The sequence below is a fragment of the Myxocyprinus asiaticus genome, chromosome 15 (genome assembly GCF_019703515.2).
Source record: "Myxocyprinus asiaticus isolate MX2 ecotype Aquarium Trade chromosome 15, UBuf_Myxa_2, whole genome shotgun sequence".
Taxonomy (NCBI): domain Eukaryota; kingdom Metazoa; phylum Chordata; class Actinopteri; order Cypriniformes; family Catostomidae; genus Myxocyprinus; species Myxocyprinus asiaticus.
Window position 1 is genome coordinate 18990093 of NC_059358.1, and position 19478 is coordinate 19009570.

A 19478-nucleotide genomic window follows, 5' to 3' on the forward strand; every position below is an offset into this window, starting at 1 on the left:
TGTATTGACTGTGCGTATAAGAGCTGTAAACGTTTTAACGTGGTACTTTGGTGACGAGTCAGATGTACACTACTGGTCAAAAGTTTTGAAACACTCATTCTTTCATTTTTCTTCACATTTTAGAATAATAGTAAAGTCATCAAAACTATGGAATAACATAAATGGAACTATGGAAATTATGTTGTGACTAAACAAAATCAAAAATAAATCACAACTGTGTTATATTTTAGCATCTTCAAAGTAGTCACCCTTTGCCTAGAATTTGCAGACATGTAAACTTGACATTTTCTCAACCAACTTCTTGAGGTATCACCCTGGGATGCTTTTTAAACAGTATTGAAGGAGTTCCCATCTATGTTGGGCACTTATTGGTGCTTTTCTTTCTTATTTGGTCCAAGTCATCAATTTCAAAAACTTTTTTTTCTAAAATAAATTTTAGTTTTATAATGAAATAAATTAATATGGTCGCACAATTATATTTTTGTCTACAAACTTTTAAGCATACGCCTTCAGATCAAAAGATTTTTAAGATCATGAGAAACATTTCAGTCAAGTGTTTCAAAACTTTTGACCGGTAGTGTATGTATATAAAATTAACTTATTTTGTGGTTTAAAAGACTGTATGAGTAACTGAGCGAATATAAATGACAGGCACTAGCAGTGTTGACTGTGTCGGTGCGAAAGCCGATTTGAATATAGCAGGTTTTAACATAACTGGTTGTTGCAGAAACACATTTGTGTGACGCTACTCTGCTGGGCCCAGTTATTGTGATGGTACGTATGAAAGGGTTAATAAGGATTTGTTTTTTTACCATCGGACCAATTCAAGCTTTATGTTTATGTTATAAATACTGCATCGTTTTTGGTACTGGAACCAAACATTGTGACTTTGTCAAGACCATCAAAACAAATAAAATAGAAAAAGAACATTTGTTTTTGTATATAATTGTTTAAAAGAAATCAATCACATTTCAGTCACATTTATTTTTATAGCACATATAAAAACAACACGTTTACCAAAGTGCTTTATACTACAATTTGTTTTTAAATACACTCACATTTAAAACACATATACAATATGAAACATAAACCAAAGAGTAATTACAGTACATCTAGACACAAGAGAGATGAAATAGAGAAAAGATGAGTCTTGTACCACAGGATCTAATGTGGAGAGGCAAACTATTCCAAAGGCGAGGGACCGCAACAGAGAAGGCACGATCCCCTTTAGATTTCAAATGGGACTTGGGGACACTCAGAAGTAGGCTCTGTGAAGACCTTAATGGTCCAGCGGTTTGATATTGATGTAAAAGATCCGAAATGTAATCCAGTGCAAGCACATGCAGACCCTTGAAAACAGGTAAAAGTACCTTACATTGAACTCTATATTTAACTGGAAGCCAGTGTAGAGAGGCCATCACAGGAGAAATACTAGTGTGCTTCCTGGTGCCAGTCAGGAGCTTAGCTGCTGCATTTTGCACTAACTGTAAACATGATAATGAAGTGTTTGAAAGCCCCAGATACAATTAATTACAATAATCCAGTCTGGATGAAATAAAAGCATGAATAACAGTCTCCAGATCTTTGAATGACAGAATATATTTTATTTTAGTGATGGCCCTAAGTTGGAAAAAGCCACCTTTTACCACCAAATTAATTTGCTTGTCAATTCAGAGAATTTAAAGTAGAATTATCACATGGCTTCAAAGTGAGATAAAGCTGAGTGTCATCAGCATAACAGTGGTGTGCAATGTTGTATTTTTGTTGTCAATTTTGACCCATATGGGGAGAACCAGTTTCTGGATGTTATACAGCTTTAAATCGTCAATCAAATTTGCCCTAAATATATTTTACATTTTCTCAAATTTAGCCCCTAGCCCCATACTGTTTTGTAGCTTCTCCACTTGCTCCACCGAGTACTGCATCTTTCCCAAAAATTGCATACTTTCCTCTCAAATGGAGTTTGTGCGCACACGCACGCACACGCGTACACGCACAGAGTACTTATTTTACAGGCTTGAACAGGCAATACGTAAGTAAATAAGTTTACTAACATGATTTTATGTAACAGAGTACAATGGGGCTAAAGACCCCCAACAGTAAAAGACCTATTGAATATAATTGTCTCTTAAAACATTAGATGGCAGAAATATCTATTACGGCACCTTCCTAAACCCCTGTAACACTGCAACAAATTGTTTGACATTAGTGGGAAGGAATGGATTTGTTGCAATGGACTTGCAAAGTGGGCTCATTTTGACTGCTCGAAAAGGCAATAGATTAGTTCAGTTCATTTGTGAACTAATGATCAAATGATGGAGAAAAGCATTATAACGCTTTAAAACCAACCTGCAAGATTGGTAATTACGGCATGCAAATTATGTTTGACACTAACTTTGTTGCCTTGTTTGAGCCGGTACATTATTTGCATAATTCCTTTAGTGAATCGGGTGCTAAAACAACAGCGCATGAAAATAAACTTTGTTAGTGAATACCTTCTTAGGGAACCCCCTGAGTTAAGACATTTAGTTAAAATTTTTATTGGTTTAGCTGGGTGGACACTGATTTATGTCGCATAATCTTGAGTTTTGTTTTGTTTTTTTTTTTAAATCATGTTATAGATTTTTCATGCTAATTAAATTGGTTTAGCCTATAATTAGATTGGATTGAATGTTTGAATATGACAATACAACAAAAGTGGATGGGTCCATTTTTTGTTTTGGCTGCAGATTTCAAATGTTTCTTTTAGGAAATATAAAATGTAAGCACATTTATGACAACTTGCAGTAATAAGCTTTTAAAAAATTTCAGTATCTATTATTCAAGTGTGTTTTCTCATGTGAAAGTGTAATGAAGTCCTAATGTACTGTCCTAGATTTTCTGATGCTTTCTGATCTCTTAGTATCTCTTTGAATTGCTGCATGACTTTCTGGAGATCTGAAATGAGTGTATGTTGTGTTGTGTGTAGGTTCTGTGGCCGATGCTGCTTTGCTATCTGACCCCAAACCAGTACGCCAATGCCACCACCCCCCTGTGCAAGAGTTTAATTCTGCTGGCCAATAAGAAACGAGCAGCACACGAACCCAACTTCACCATCGACTTCAGTGCACAAGGTGTGAACACATGGTCTTAGCCCGAGAGCTCCATTAGTGGAGAGGAGCTTTTCCACTGTCTCTGCCATGATACCTTGCTTCAGAAAGACACTCTGGAATCACAATCTCTGTCTCCTCAGCAAAGCCAGCAGCTGTCGTTAAACTTTTTTTCCGCTGTTGGCCTTAAAGTACATTTTACTTGCAGACATTTTGTTTTCTTTGCAAGTCGTTTGCTTAGCCTGTTGTATCTGGTTCTAATTAGTCAAATGAAAAGTGGTATTTATCAAGTGAATAAAGTTCGTGGAGCAGAGGGTAATTGTTTCTTGCACTGACAATGATTAAATTGAACTCTAGTAGGACAAATAAGTCCCAGGCTCAGTGATTATTTATTCCTTAATTGTAATGCTTTTGGATCATGTGCTGCGCTAATGGGTTAACCCTTGTCTGCCCTTCCTCTCTCTCTCTCTCTCTCTCTCTTCGTTCCTCAGGCTCCAGTCTTCCTACCCAGTATATACTGATGATAAGGCTCCTTGTAAGTATCTAATTTTTAATAATTTTCAATTGAATCTTTATAGTTTCAGCTGAACTGTCTGTGTGTAAGATAAACAGTTAATTTTTTTTATTCGTTCATGATATGCTTAAACAAAATTGATTCCCCATGGCCATTTTTTTTTCCATCTTGATTTCGAATTTCTCTTAAGAAAGTCAGATATTTTTGATTGTCCCCCCTTGTGCGGTCTTTTGAATGGAAATATTGTTCAGCTGTAGTTTTGGGTAGGCTTTAAACATCTAAAATGTATATTTGAAATTTCAGGTGAATGCCTCGTTCCCTTTTCATTGTCGGGGGCACGGTGCTCCGTCCTTGAGTCTGCTCAACGCCATCAGCCCTAACATTCATCCTAAAGCCGAACTGCTGTGGGACAAAGAGATTCCAAAGCTGCTTAATTATCTTGAAGGTTTGTGACAATGACCACGTTTACATGCACTTAAGAAAACAGTTTATTCCAGGGTTTTTGCAGAAAGCAGGGTTCTGAAACATCATGTAAACAAGAACACAGATTTCCTTACGCCGTGTAAGGGATTAAGAAAAAGCAGTTTAATACAACCAGGTTTCTCCTGGAGAACACAGCTTATTAGGGTCATGTAAACACATAAACGGCATTGTTAAATTAAATAAAATAAGGAGTGCGCATGTGAGTGAACAGACCGGATAACAAACGGCATAGGATGGAGCCCAACAAGTCAACACAGTGGAACGAATTTAACATTTCTGGGAGTACAGTGGAAAAATCACAAAAACTATTAACTATACCCATTTATGCACACCAATGTCCAAAATATCGACTGTCCCTCATGTTTGCGCAGATGTGCTCATACACTGGTGCAATCCCAGAGTGTTACGCAAGAGGGAATCCCCACTATTGCAGCGCAATTCTGCTGCAGGTCGTGATAGAAACAAACACATTAACAACTCTGGAATATCTGGAAATAAAGCAAAGCAACAGAGAATAAAATAGCAAAGTCTTCATTGGATGCCATGTTTGTTATTTACACAAGCGTCGCAGGGAAAGTACGTTGCTGTGGAGAACGCTGCTTACTGAATGAGTCACATGTATATGGGAGTACAGAGAAGGCCGCTAACACCGCTCATGTAAACGCATACACCGATCACAGTAAATAGCTTTCTGGTGTACATGTAAATATGGTCAATGTACCCAATAGCATTATAGTTAGACTTTTGTGAAAAGATGACTGCTTTAATCATTTCATAAGTTTATTCATTCATTAACTCATTTATTTATAAATATAGCACCTGACAAAGGTATTCCTTTCATCTGAAGTTGATCTAAATTGATAACTATTATAATAAACAATATTAGGCATTCTTTTGGTGTGAGTAAACTTACCAATTTGAATGACAAGATAAAAGAAAACACAACCCAGACTAAATTGAATTGGGGTTCTCTTGCAACACTGTTAAATCTGGTTTGTGTCAACCAAAATGTGTTTTGTGCAGGTAATTATTGGCTGCCGAGAGTGTAATATCAACAAATATCAAGAGACAAACCAAATACTCAAACTAGAAATGCTTGTCTTTTGAGTTTTTTTTAAGAAATCAATGGGATCTGAACGCAACAAATCATCAAAACCAAATTCATGGTATTATTAACCCATTTTAAAAGTTTGATATGATTTTATTTAAATTTTAAAGTGTACATGTTTGTTACTTTTGGACGATAAACTATTTTGGTACTCTGTTGGGTCGCCACTTCATGTCCACTGTGAAAATGTGGATCCTGAAGCAAAACCAGCTGTGCTCCGCTGCTTTGCAGGTTTTCTCAGACTCAGTCGGTCAGTGTTGAGTTGATAGCTTCTTGAATCATCTGGTAAGATGAGGTTTCTGAAGAATTTCTCAAGTGTCCTCTAAAACCACAACCACCTGTCCTTCGAGATCTCACAAGACAACCAGATGTGTCCAATATGCAGCTAAATCATATTTCACATTCCTAAACTCTTCCAAGATAGTTACATGGTGTATCTTTAAATTGTTATATTGCATATCCCATTATATTTGCTTGCTTACAGTTTTCCAGAGTGTTCGGTTTGACTGCATCTCTCACTACATTCTCTTTTCCTCTGTCCTCTTACCAGAATCAACAGAAGAGTCTCTGGACAAAAAGAAATGGGAAGAGAGTTTACTTCAGGTCTGTAGTAATCTGTAGGCATCCTTAAATGGCTATTGAAAGGAACGGCTCACCATTTTTTCCCCAAATTTGATCAAGGAATTTTGATGATTGGCTGTTAGTATATATATATTTTTTTTAATTTTCTCCCCAATTTGGAATGACTTGCCTCAATCCGGGTGGCAGAGGACGAATCTCAGTTGCCTCCGCGACTGAGACCGTCAATCCACGCGTTTTATCACGTGGCTTGTTGAGTGCGTGTGGATGCCCACGCTATTCTCCGCAGCATCCATGCACAACTCACCACATGCCCCAACAGAGCGAGAGTCAATACTCGCTGAGCGGGCCTGGGTAGCTCAGTGAGTATTTACGCTGACTACCACCCCTGGAGTCACGAGTTTGAGTCCAGGGCATGCTGAGTGACTCCAGCCAGGTCTCCTAAGCAACCAAATTGGCCCGGTTGCTAGGGAGGGTAGAGTCACATGGGGTAACGTCCTCGTGGTCACGATTAGGGGTTCTCGCTCTCAATGGGGCGCGTGGTAAGTTGTGCATGGATCACGGAGAGTAGCATGAGCCTCCACGTGCTGTGATTCTCAGCAGTGTCATGCACAGCGAGCCATGTGATAAGATGCACGGATTGATGGTCACAGAAGTGGAGGCACTGAGACTTGTCCTCCGCCACCCGGATTGAGGTGAGTTACTGTGCCACCACGAGGACCTACTAAGTAGTAGGAATTGGGTGTTCCAAATTGGGAGAAAAGGGGAAAAAAATAAATAAATAATAATTAAAAAAAATACTCTCTGAGCTACCTAGGCCACCCATGCTGTTAGGATATTTTTAAGCTTTCTTGTCAAAGTTGTTGATGGTGATTAACCAAACATTGCTTTCTGATTGTGATGAAGCTCCTGTCTAAAACTCTGGCAGCCATTGATGACAGCCAGTGGACGGGTCAGCTCGCCGTAGAGGCCACACGATATCTTCCTACCTACAACAACTCTCTGGATGAGAAGGTCAGTTTGGAAAATCAATCTGAGCCTCTTCACAGTACAGTATATAATATATATATATATATATAGCTTTTTTACTTCAGAAAAGGAACAGTCATGATATTAGATAATATTATTATATTAAATGTCCAGACATACACTACCAGTCAAAAGTTTTGAAACACTTGACTGAAATGTTTCTCATGATCTTAAAAATATTTTGATCTGAAGGCGTATGCTTAAATGTTTGAAATTAGTTTTGTAGACAAAAATATAATTGTGCCACCATATTAATTTATTTCATTATAAAACTAAAATTTTATTTAAAAAAAAAAAAAAACGTTTTTGAAATTGATGACTTGGACCAAATAATAAAGAAAAGCAGTCATTAAGTGCCCAACATAGATGGGAACTCCTTCAATACTGTTTAAAAAGCATCCCAGGGTGATACCTCAAGAAGTTAGTTGAGAAAATGTCAAGAGTACATTTCTGCAAAATCTAGGCAAAGGGTGACTACTTGAAGATGCTAAAATATACACAGTTTTGATTTATTTTGGATTTTGTTTAGTCACAACATAATTCCCATAGTTCCATTTATGTTATTCCATAGTTTTGATGACTTTACTATTATTCTAAAATGTGAAGAAAAAAAAATTATAATAAAAAATGAGTGTTCCAAAACTTTTGACGGGTAGTGTATACACCAAGTAGCCACAACATTAAAATTACCTGCCTAATATTGTGTAGGTCCCCCTTGTGCCACCAAATCAGCAGCAAATAATATTCTGAGATGCTATTCTTCTCAGAATTCTCAGAATTGGGGAAACCAATAATCCTCTCAGCAGTCCGAACTGTCCTGTGTAGTCTTCTGATGTCTGATTTCGTAGCTGAACCAGACCAGACAGTTATTGTAGTGCAGAGGACAGACTCAGTGACTGCTGAGTAAAACTGTATCAGCAGCGCCTGTGGCAGGTTGAACTTCCTCAGCTGGCTAAGGAAGTACAACCTCTGCTGGGCCTTTTTCGCAATGGAGTCAATGTGGGTCTCCCACTTCAGGTCCTGTGAGATGGTATTGCCCAGGAACCTGAATGACTCCACTGCTGCCACAGTGCTGTTTAGAATGGTGAGGGGGGTCAGTGTTGGGGTGTTTCTCTGAAGTCCACAATGATCTCCACCGTTTTGAGCGTGTTCAGCTCAAGGTTGTTTTGACTGCACCAGACAGCCAGCTGTTCAACCTCCCTTCTGTATGCAGACTCTCAGATGAGGCCGATGACAGTGCTGTCGTCTGCAAACTTCAGGAGCTTGACAGAGGGGTCCTTGGCGGTGCAGTCATTGGTATACAGGGAGAAGAGTAGTGGGGAGAGCACACATCCCTGGGGGGCACCAGTGCTGATTGTACAGGTGCTAGAAGTGAGTTACCCCTGTCTCACAAGCTACTGCCTGTCTGTCAGAAAGCTTGTAATCCACTGACAGATAGAAATGGGAACAGAGAGTTGGTGTAATTTATTCTGGAGTATAGCTGGGATGATGGTGTTGAAAGCTGAACTGAAGTCCACAAAAAGGATCCTTGCATATGTCCCTGGTCTGTCCAGATGTTGCAGGATATGATGCAATCCTATGTTAACTGCATCATCCACAGACCTGTTTGCTCGATAAGCAAATTGAAGGGGATCTAGAAAGGGTCCAGTGATGTTCTTCAGGTGGGCCAACACCAGTCTTTCAAATGATTTCATGACCACAGACGTCAGGGCGACAGGTCTGTATTCATTAAGTCCTGTGATTTTTGGTTTCTTTGGGACAGGAATAATGATTGAGCGTTTGAAGCAGCATGTGACTTCACACTGCTCCAGTGATCTATTGAAGATCTGTGTGAAGATGGGGCCCAACTGGTTAGCACAGGATCAAAGACACACTGGTGAGACGCCATCTGGTCCTGAAGCCTTCCTCGTCTTTTGTTTCTGAAAGACGCGGCTTACATCATCTTCACAGATCTTAAGTGCAGGTTGAGTAGCAGAAGGGGGGAGGAGGGGGGTTGCAGGAGGTGTTGGTGTTTGTGTGAAGTTAAGGTCAGAGTGGGTGTGGGGTGTGAGATTAGGCCTTTCAAATCTGCAGTAGAACACATTCAGGTCATCAGCCAGTTGTTGGTCCACCACAGAGTTGGGGGTAGGAGTCCTGTAATTTGTGAGTTGTTTCATGCCACTCCACACTGATGCAGGGTCGTTAGCTGAAAACTTGTTTTTCAGCTTCTCAGAGTATCTTCTTTTAGCCACTCTGAATTCCCTGTTCAGTGTGTTCCTGGCCTGATTGTACAAGACTTTATCCCCACCCCTGTAAGCATCCTCTTTGGCCTGACGAAGCTGCCTGAGCTCTGCTGTAAATCACGGTTTGTCATTGTTGAACTTTAAATAAGTCCTAGTGGGAATGCATAGATCCTCACAGAAACTGACATATGATGTAACAGTATCTGTGAGCTCGTCCAGGTCTGTGGCTGCAGCCTCAAAAACACTCCAATCCGTGCAATTGAAGCAGGCTTGTAGTTCCCGCTCTGCTTCATTGGTCCATCTCTTTACAGTCCTTACTACTGGCTTGGTTGATTTAAATTTCTGCCTGTAGGTTGGAAGATGATGAACCAGACAGTGATCAGAGAGTCCCAAAGCTGCTCTAGGGACAGAGCGATATGCATCCTTTATTGTTGTGTAACAATGATCCAGTATGTTCCTGTCTCTGTTGGGGTATGTGATGTGCTGTTTGTATTTGGGCAGTTCACGTGTGAGATTTGCTTTGTTAAAATCCTCAAGAATAATAATAACTGAGTCCGGGTATTGTTGTTCTGTGTCTGTGATTTGATCAGTCAGCTGTTGCAGCGCTGTGTTCACACATGCGTTTGGCGCAATATACACACTATAAACGAGGAAAACTCCCGTGGTGAATAGAAAGGCTTACAGTTAATAAAGAGCACTTCCAAATTAGGACAGCACATCCTCTTTAACGTTGTTACATCTGTACACCAACTTTCATTGATATAAAAGCATGTTCCACCGCCTCTTGTTTTCCCCGTTAAATCCGCGATGCAATCCGCTCTGAACAGCTGAAAGCCCGGCAGATGTAACGCGCTGTCCGGAATGGCTTCACTTAGCCAGGTTTCTGTGAAGCACAAGGCAGCAGAGGTTGAAAAGTCCTTGTTTGTGCGGGTGAGGAGATGAAGTTCGTCCGTTTTGTTAGGAAGAGAGCGGAGATTTGCTAAGTGAATTCTCAGCGACGCTGTTCGAAATCCGTGCCGATAGAGTTTGACCAGCGCACCGGCTCGTCTCCCTCGCCTGCATCTCTTGAACAGCAGTGCTGCACCTCCAACTAAAATGTCTAGCAAAATGTCTTAATATTCAAAAACCGGGAAAAGATTGTCTGGTTCATACTGTCGAATGTTCAGCAGTTCGTCTGTGTAAAACTGACTGGAAAAAGATTACTAAACACAGGACAAACAAACAAAAACAACAAAAGAACTGAGGAGCTCCACACCGAGGCAGCCATCCGTGGCACAATAAAAATTCTCACCACAATTGTACAGAGCAGTTATCTGAGTTACTGTAGACTTTCAGACCGAACCGGTCTGGCCATTCTCTGTCCCCAGAACTGCCCCTCACTGGATGGTTTCTGGCACCATTGGGAGTAAATTCTAGAGACTGTTGTGTGTGAAAATCCCAGGAGATCAGCAGTTACAGAAATACTCAAACCAGCCCGTCTGGCACCATAGATATAAATATAGATTTGCCATTGACGCAGCTTTTTATTGCATTAATTTAGAAGATTGTTGAGTGTTTTTTTTATATTATGAAACCATAAATGAGGGGAACCAGGGCAACTTTTATGTTTTAATGTAATACAGTTTGATATAATGCAACGTTTACTTTTATGGAAATAAACATAACATACAGTAACATGTAACATAACATGTAGCATGTAAAATAACAGCATAACATAACATATAACACATACATTTTTTTGTATGTTCTCTGGAATCTCATGTATTTATCTTCAGATGATAATCTCCTCTGTCTCTTTGTCTCTCTTCAGAGTTTTTTGTATAGATGTGTTGGTGTGATTCTCCAGCAGTGCTACAATAAAGAGCTGGTCAGGAAACAGCTGCAGGAGATCCTGATCAGCGCTCGTCACAATGATGCAATAGAAAGAACGGTACAGTAAAATGTCTGCTAAATACCCAGCCAGCTGACATTGGTACACTGAACTCTTACCAGTTAACATCTACCACCAGTAAGGCAGTGACTGCAGCAAAGCTGACATCATAGCTCATGTCAGTCACGACCTGTTCTACTCACATGTTTATCATGAGCTTTAATGCAGTTTCCTCTTTTATCATCCAATTGAAAATACAGAGTCCCATTTGTACTTTTTAAAGGGTTAGTTCACTCAAATTATAACTCACCCTCACTACTATTTTTTTCATTATTACTCATTAGATGCTCCCCCTCATGCCCTTCTATGCTGTTATTTTTTTCTGTTGAGCACAAAAGGAGAATTTTTTTTAAGAATCTTCATACAGCTCTTTTTCATACAACTACAGTTCATAGAGACCACATCTGTCAAGCTCCAAAAGTCTGTCAAGCCTTCTGAAGTCTTATGATAGCTTTGTGGGAGAAACAGACCAAAGTTTAAGTTGTTATTCACTGAAAATCATCCCCTCTGTGGCTGACTTCAGTTCCAGTCTGTTTTTCACAGAAAGCTATTGTATGACTTGAAGACTTGGAATACTTGGAATTAGGGCTGGGCGGTTTTTCAGATTTTTTCGATTAATTCAAATTTGCGTTTTGACACGATTTTTTATTTTTTGTTAAATCGAGAAATCGAGATTTTGCATAAAAACTTTGCAAACACTATAATAAGATACATTGTAAATCCACCAAGTGTTATATAAGGAAGAGAATAATTCACAGTGCTTGTTTTAATGCCGTCCTCGATCTGGGCTGTGTTTCCCAAAAGCATTGCAAAAAGCAAGCATTTCATTTCAAAAAGCATTTCTGTAAAATGGCATGACTGTGTTAGTTGATTAGCAAAAAGAAAATACACAAAATTACTGTATTTATTGCCCTCAAGTTGTCCATTGTTTTTTTTCCTCCCAGTAGAATCTCAACACAATATTTTATTCAAGAATCCTAACGCTGCTCTTTTCCATACAGTTCATATTTACCACTGCTGTCAAGGTCCAAAGAGAAAATAAAATCATTATAAAAATACCATAAAAGTAGTCCATACAACACATAGCTATTTTATGGCCCCAGAAAGCTTGGAATATAGTGCACAAGTCATATGGACTACAGTATTCTGTCTTTATACTGAACCTTTAATAGCGCTTTATAGTATTTGTCCTTTTTGAAGCTTGACAGCTCCTGCTCACTATAAACTGTTATTCTGTGGTATAGAGCTGCTTAAAATATCTATTTTTATGTTCCAAGCAAAAACCCAGCATATGGGTTTTGAACAACATAAGGGTGAGTAAATAAGTGAGTAAAAATACAATTTCCATTTTTAGGTGAACTACTCCTTTAACTGGTGGCTTATTTTTTTGAGCACAAACCTGACAAGACATACTCAAAATAAAAAGGGTCTCTTAAAAAGAAGACACTTAGGAGATGCTGTACAAAATTCAAAATTAAAGACAAAGAAATTATTTAGAAAATCTTAAAATGATTTTAAATGATCTAATAATATTTGCATTAAGAATATATGACACTGTCCTTGCCAAAACCTAAAAGCACAATAGAAGTCACAAGTCACTGGTCTCACCATGTTCTAGTTCTGATCTTGGTGATAATGCTCTACTTTGTGTTTTTCTTTTTTTATTGATAATTTCTTAAAAGCTACTTCAAAAGCCAGCCAGATTACCACATTCATTCAATTCCTTTAAAATATACACACATTCGCTCTTTGTCTTAAGCCTGATATGCTGAAAAGTACTCTGTTAAAATTTTCACATTCACAGTTATGAATGACATACAAATCACGTACTGTACATGACATATTTTGAATTCAAAATGGTGAAGTTCACCAATTGGTGAATAGTTTACACCCTTGAAAATGACTATTGGTCTGTACAACATTTCAGTCATAGAGTATTGGGCAAATATTGCATGTTTAGTTAGATACTTAAATCTCACATGACACAAACACTCTTAACCTGAACTGCTTGCTGATGCGTGGCGGTGGGATAATCCACAAGGTTCCTACATAGCGTCTTACACTTGAGTCCTGCCTTCATCTGCAGCAGAACAGCTACAAAGATATCAATTATTACGGGGACAATCTGGCCATATCTGATTATTGGGGGGGACTTGTCCCACTCAAATTATATTGTTGTTACGGCCCTGGGTTTATGAATATACACAAATTGTTTGATATACTATGAGTACTTTCTAGATAAACATGATAATTTATAGATATTGATTTCTAGATAACTTTCTAGATAGACTTGGTTTAGATCAAATGAATACCTACACTGGCTAAGAAGGATTTTGCAGTTTTCTTATTTTATTCTATTATTTCTGAACATATGGGTGTGTTTGATTTCCCCATGTGGTGCATTTGTACATTTTTCTTGCACACCTTTGTTTCCTATAATGAAAAGAACTTGGATTTCTCTAAACAGGTTGCCTTGCATTCTAATAAAGAACATTCCATTTTAATCATGTTGGAGTACATTTAAGTTGACAAAATCGAATTGTGAATCATCTATAAGTTTGATAAAAATCAAGATTTTATTTTTTTGCCATATCACCCAGCCCTACTTATAATGTAGCGCAAAAATTGTACTGACTGTTTCAGTGGTGCTTTTTTTTTTGGTGTGTTTTTCACTATGAACTGACGATGAATGGAAAAGTGCTGCATGTAGATGAAAAAATAACAGTATACAGGTTTGTAACACATTATGACTGTAATTCATTTTTGTGTGAACTATGAACACAGTTGGTCAATGAAATTCAAATTACAAGACAAGTATGCATTAAAGCATTCTTCTACTCAGAGCTATAATGTGAATTATCACAGATCTCAGAAAATCGTAGACTGGTATGTGAATGATACTGGTCCACTGTTTGGAAATCTGAGGCTTAGCAGTCATTTAAAAGCTGCTAATTGAGAGTGATGGAAGTAACATGCAATAATTGGTTTTGTAGGGTGTTGCCATGGGAATCGGGCTTTGTGCCAGCAGCCATCTTGATGGCACTCTGGAAAAACTGGAGGAGTTTGGGAAATCTGATGCCTTCAGGAAAGCCTCAGGGATATTTGGTCTACTCAAAGTAGGTCAAGCTTTATTGTTCTTCTCATGTATTACAGATTCCAAAGATCTGCTTTAGTTTTCCAAATCAGATGTTATGAATTCATTTATATTCCACCATATTATATTTTTTAAAATAATTTAGCAGTACGTTGTGGCCTATAGTGCAAAGGCTTAAATAGTAGAAAGATAATTATATTAGGCTTTGTAAAGAGCTTCAATAACTATATTTCCAGGGTTGCACAGTCATGAAAACCATGGAAATATCAGGGAATTTTGAAATTTTGTTTTCCAGCCTGGCAAATTCATGGAGGTTAAGAAAATCTTAAAAGTTACAGAAGAGTCAATGAATTATTTATTGTGAAAATACATTGCTTTAGTTATGCTCTGCTTTTAAAATATTTCATTGGCTTTATATTGCTCTCAGGAAGAGTAAAATTGGCTAGCAAGCTATTGTGGTTTGTAAGTGAATTGTTGTTTTGTGTCAATTCTTTTCAGTGAATCGGTTGACAAATCGGTCTGAATGATTAATTAAAAATCATCAATGATTGGGAAGGTCATGGAAAAGTTTTGAAAATTAGCAAATTGTTGATTGAATGTATTTCAGATTTAACTTGTTTGTATTGTTACATTGCACTGATGTGCTTTTTGTCACTTTCCTTATCCAGGATAAAAATGACGTTGATGTGGAGAAAATGAAAAGCACTCTGATTTTGTGTTATGGATATGTTGCGATGCATGCGCCAGAAGATCAGCTCCTCACTCGCATTGATAGCGTCATTCTGCAAAACATCTCCAAGCAGTTCAATACCAAGGTAAATCACAAGGGGCTGTACTCAGTAATGTAACCCCACACAACAATCTGGATCTAGACATTGATCAGAAAAGATAAGAAAAAGCTAATCGCATGTCAGCAGTACTATTTGAATGTAATAAAAAAAAAAAAAAAAAAAAAAATATATATATATATATATATATATATATATATATATATATATATATATATATTTTTTTTTTTAATTTTTTTTTTTTTTTTAAAAAACCAAACAATTTTAGTGGATTTTATGATTAAATCAAGGAAAAACTAGTGAGGTTCACTTAATTCAATATATCTAATCCCTGAAAACAAGTCTTATGCGTTTTGGGTCCTTAATGCAATTCTTGTTTTACTGATTTTTAGATTTTCACTGGAAAACAAGACAAAATAACCGATTAAAATAATTGTCTTGCTGTGTTGGGATTCCTTTTAAAGTTTAAAGTATTTTTTGGAAGTATTCTAATTCAGTTCTGTTTAAAAAGCAAAAAGCAAAAAAAATAAATTCTCAGAATGAATACATTAATCATTTCCTGTTGTTTGTGACCACAGTGAGACCCAAAACTGAAAAATGTGTTGCTTCTGTGAGAGTTTTGTTGCTGAACGAGTCTTCTGAATGTCCTAGTACATTTGTTGACAAGATTCCCTTGGTTGCTTTAGAGTCTGCAGTTATTTTAGAGTTTGATCCAAATTATTTTTTAGTGCCAAGGATCATTAATTCTCTTTGAGTGCTGATTCATATCCCATTAGTATTCATAATGTAATTTGGCTGTAAAAAAATAATTTCACTGTTAGGGGACCATGCAACTAATTTTGTTTTAACTTTTTGCACTCCAGTTTAAATTAATTAAATATAATGATCACAGACCAGATTTAAAGACCAAAGACATTTTAGTTTATATCTCACACCTCTAAATAGTCACATAATTCATCATTCTTATTGTCCATTGTGTACAGTCATAACAGAGTTATACATTATGATTATTGTTAAAATCAGTTGTTTCATTTTTGTGAATTAAACTAGAACATTACTTTTATTGTTATACAGGTTCTGGGAATTAAAGTAGAGACCAAGGTACCGTGAAGGGAAGCCGCCATAAGGACCTTCTCTCACCTCTGACCTTTAAACTTGAACTTCTCTCTCTTCAGTCTTTATGCCGCAATGAAAACTTTTAAAGTATAGCCTTTCGAGCTTCTCAAAAAGGCATATAAAAGTCTTTTTATGACACTGAGACTGGTATTAGTTTATAAGGAATTTTTTTTTATAAAGCCCTTCCTATTGAGTCCAATCTTTTTGGAAAAGGTCTGTTCTGTTGTTACAGGCTATTAGATTTTAAGATTAAGATGACATTTAAGGCTCACTTTTAACTACACTTTTAAATGAAGTGAACATTAAATGTTTTTTGAGAAGGTCAAAAGGTGCTCACTAACCTGATAACCTTTGTCTTACTAAAGCATCACAGTTTTTCTATTTACTTGGTTTTCTGGCTTTTCTATATTTTAGGTGGCTTGATTCATCAATTCTGATTTACACAAACACGTTTCTTCAACCCTCCTTCTACTGAATCACGTGCTGAGTAGATTTTAAGATGTGTTACACATTAATTACTTTATAATAAGCATTTTGTGTAGCCACCGTGACCAGGAAAGAAAATCCTGGTGGTGTCTGAATACTGACCAAGCTGGGCTGATTTGTGTAGGGGTACTGTATTTGATTTGATTTGCTTGTGCTTTTTGATTGACATTTGCAGTGTTCTATAAACCACAGTTTGAGTTTGTGTTTGTCTCTCTTTATCTTTGTTTTTGTGCATGTACACTTCATAGGACCTGACAATGAAGCTCAGTCTGATTCATAGCATTGGACTCATTGCCAAGGCGATCAGCACCTGTGTTTGTAAACAGGGCTTCTTGTTCTCACGCAAACAAGAGCTTATGGGTGTTATGATGGTAAGACGTTTGATTTTGAAGGTTGTTCAGTTTTATATTTTTCTACCAGGCCTTTTACTTTGCTTTGACAACTTTAGAGTCTACATATAAAAAAGTTTACGGTTCAATTTACATTGGCTTAAATCTCAGTCAATCTTAGTTTCTAATGCAGACTTTGTTGGCTCATAAGTTAAATGTTCAAATCTGTATGTCACAAAACATTGATATCTGCCTTTTAAGCAGGGACTGAAAACTAAATGTTTTTCATTTCGGATTGTTCTGAGCAAATACTGTATTTTTTGTTCCGCAGTCTCCTTTCCAAAATGTTACCGGTTAGAACAAAATAAAAGTACTGTTAATAATGTTCTTTTTAAAATGACAGTGCTCTGCGCTAAGGGGTCGGTGAAATACTAATTGTAGTGTTGCCAGATCTCGCAAGAGATACAAGCAACATGGTCTGGAAAAACAAGCTCAAAATAAGCCACTTGCCTCACCAAAATAAACTAAAATAAGCCATTTTTTCCCCCTGTGTGGTGGATTTATCGGCATAGAAATCATAACATGCAGTTAATTAACAGTTAAGTACAATTTTATTTACAGATCTGCTCCTCAGTCAAAATCTGGCTGCATCAAATCTGTTTTAATGCATCATATCTAATAATTCAGTGAAGACTTGGTACTTCTTACTGTTACTCTAATAATGCTTTCCTTGTACCTGGATTAGCTTTGCATGTATATGTAGTAATTATACATACAGTTGCAATCAAAATTATTCAACCCCCCTGACCAGCAATACATTCTGGTGATGTGAATTAAAACACATAAACTAAAACCTCAGTAAACAGTCAGAGTACGTTTTTAATACACATTTGAGTGATTTTGAGAACAAAGTGTTCAGTTAACCCAAATTTTAAAATAAAAAAAATAACTAATTCTCTCCACAAATGTCATGTCAAAAATATTCAACCCCCAAAGTCAATCATTTGTGGAGCATCCTTTATCCTTAATAACAGCAAATAAATGTTTCAGGTAAGTGTTCTCAGGCTTCAGACACCTCTATTAGAATTTTTACCCATTTCTCATCAGCAAAAGCTTCCAGCTCATTGACATTCTTTGGTTTCTGTGCTGCCACTGCTTCCTTGAAATCCCAACAAAGGTTTGCAATGGGATTTTAATGATGGACTGAAAGGGCCATTTAAGGACATTCCACGACCTATCCCTGAACCAGATTTTGGACAACTTGGATGTATCCTTGGTGTTATTGTCTTGCTGGAAAGTCCAGTGATCACCAAGCTTCAATTTACACACTGAAGGCATCACATTTTTCACGCCAAAATGGCCTGATACCTGAAAGAATCCATGGTGTCGGTCACATAGTCAGGATAGCCGTTTCCTGCAGCCGCAAAACACCCCCATAACAGGACTGACCCACCTCCATGCTTGACTGTGGGGATGGTGTCATTCTTGTCATCACCTTGTCATCTTATTCCAGACGTACTGCTGACCCATGGGTCTAAAACTCATTTTCAGTTTAGTGTCATACGTCTATAAAACCTTCTTCCAGGGCTCCACAGGTCTTTCCTAATTATTTCTTGAATATTCAAGTCAACATTTCCCTTGGTGAAGTTTTGCTTTCTTCCACACCCCAAGAAGGTTGCTGTTGTACTATATTTAACATATGTATGAATGGTGCTGCCAACTTTGTCTATTGGAAATTGATGTGCCTTGGAAATGTACTTTTAGCCATGACCTTTCTTGTATAATGAAATAATCTCCTCTATTAGCTTTTGATACAGATTGTTTTTAATTGAATTTTTTGCATAGAAATACATTTTTGCTTACAACGCTAAACTTAAATTTTAAAACTTAAATAAGTGTCATTGCAGATTGATTACTTAATTTTGTTTTAAAACAATTACTTGTGTAGCCTTACATATTTAAGAAACAGCTACATGCAATAGGGGTTGAATAATTATGACATGGTTGTATTTTTTTTAAATCCTTCTATTTAGAAATATTAAGTTATATGACTATGACTTTGAATGTGTCACTCAACTGATATAGATGTAAATTTTAAAAATTCTGGGTCATCAGAAAAGCTTACCTTTGTAAATCCTTACTGACTTGGGGGGGTTGAATAATTTCGATTGCAACTGTAGTTGTTAAAAAGGTCTTCATTCACAGAATGTGACAGCCACAAAGGGGAATTAGGCAAAGAAATGTGTGATGCAGCAGTTTCCTTCAGGTTCAAAGCACATGTTTAATTTTTTTAGGCAACAAGAAGTTGTGTAGTTCCAAACATTTACTGTGATAAACCCTTTGGCCTTTAGTTTCATGGACAAATGATCGGAATAAAATTAACCTGTTATAACCAGTTACCAGCATTTAAATATAAAGTTTTCACTCTGGAACAATTGAAAATCATTTTGTTCCGGTTTTTGGTTACATTCTGCTAAAGATTTTGTTCATTTTCGTTTTCGTTCCTTGAACCATTTTTAGTCCCTGCTTTTAAGTATGCACTGATCACCACCAAAACAAGTTTACAAGTACTATTAGGACTGTTGGATTCATGTCTTTTTATTTTTCTGCAGGATTTCATTAAAGCTGAACCAGCGGATGTTATGCGGACCCCTATTCGCTATCTTGTTTTGACCACATGTGCCAACCTCATGTATCCTGTCATGTTATTT

General features: G+C 37.3%; 1 protein-coding gene across 3 annotated transcripts in view; it reads left to right on the top strand.

Annotated features, from left to right (window-relative positions):
* The window catches only part of LOC127452815 (maestro heat-like repeat-containing protein family member 1), a 54504-nt gene that overhangs the window by 21111 nt on the left and 13915 nt on the right, over positions 1–19478 (top strand). For 2 of the 3 annotated variants that reach the window (XM_051718564.1, XM_051718562.1), the window contains exons 15-25: positions 2969–3113; positions 3581–3624; positions 3907–4048; positions 5745–5797; positions 6680–6787; positions 10835–10954; positions 13948–14070; positions 14717–14863; positions 15911–15937; positions 16687–16809; positions 19380–19459. In XM_051718564.1, the coding sequence (XP_051574524.1) occupies positions 2969–3113; positions 3581–3624; positions 3907–4048; positions 5745–5797; positions 6680–6787; positions 10835–10954; positions 13948–14070; positions 14717–14863; positions 15911–15937; positions 16687–16809; positions 19380–19459 (1112 nt within the window). The remainder of the gene's footprint in view (positions 1–2968; positions 3114–3580; positions 3625–3906; positions 4049–5744; positions 5798–6679; positions 6788–10834; positions 10955–13947; positions 14071–14716; positions 14864–15910; positions 15938–16686; positions 16810–19379; positions 19460–19478) is intronic. The other variant, XM_051718563.1, reaches the window with a different exon arrangement.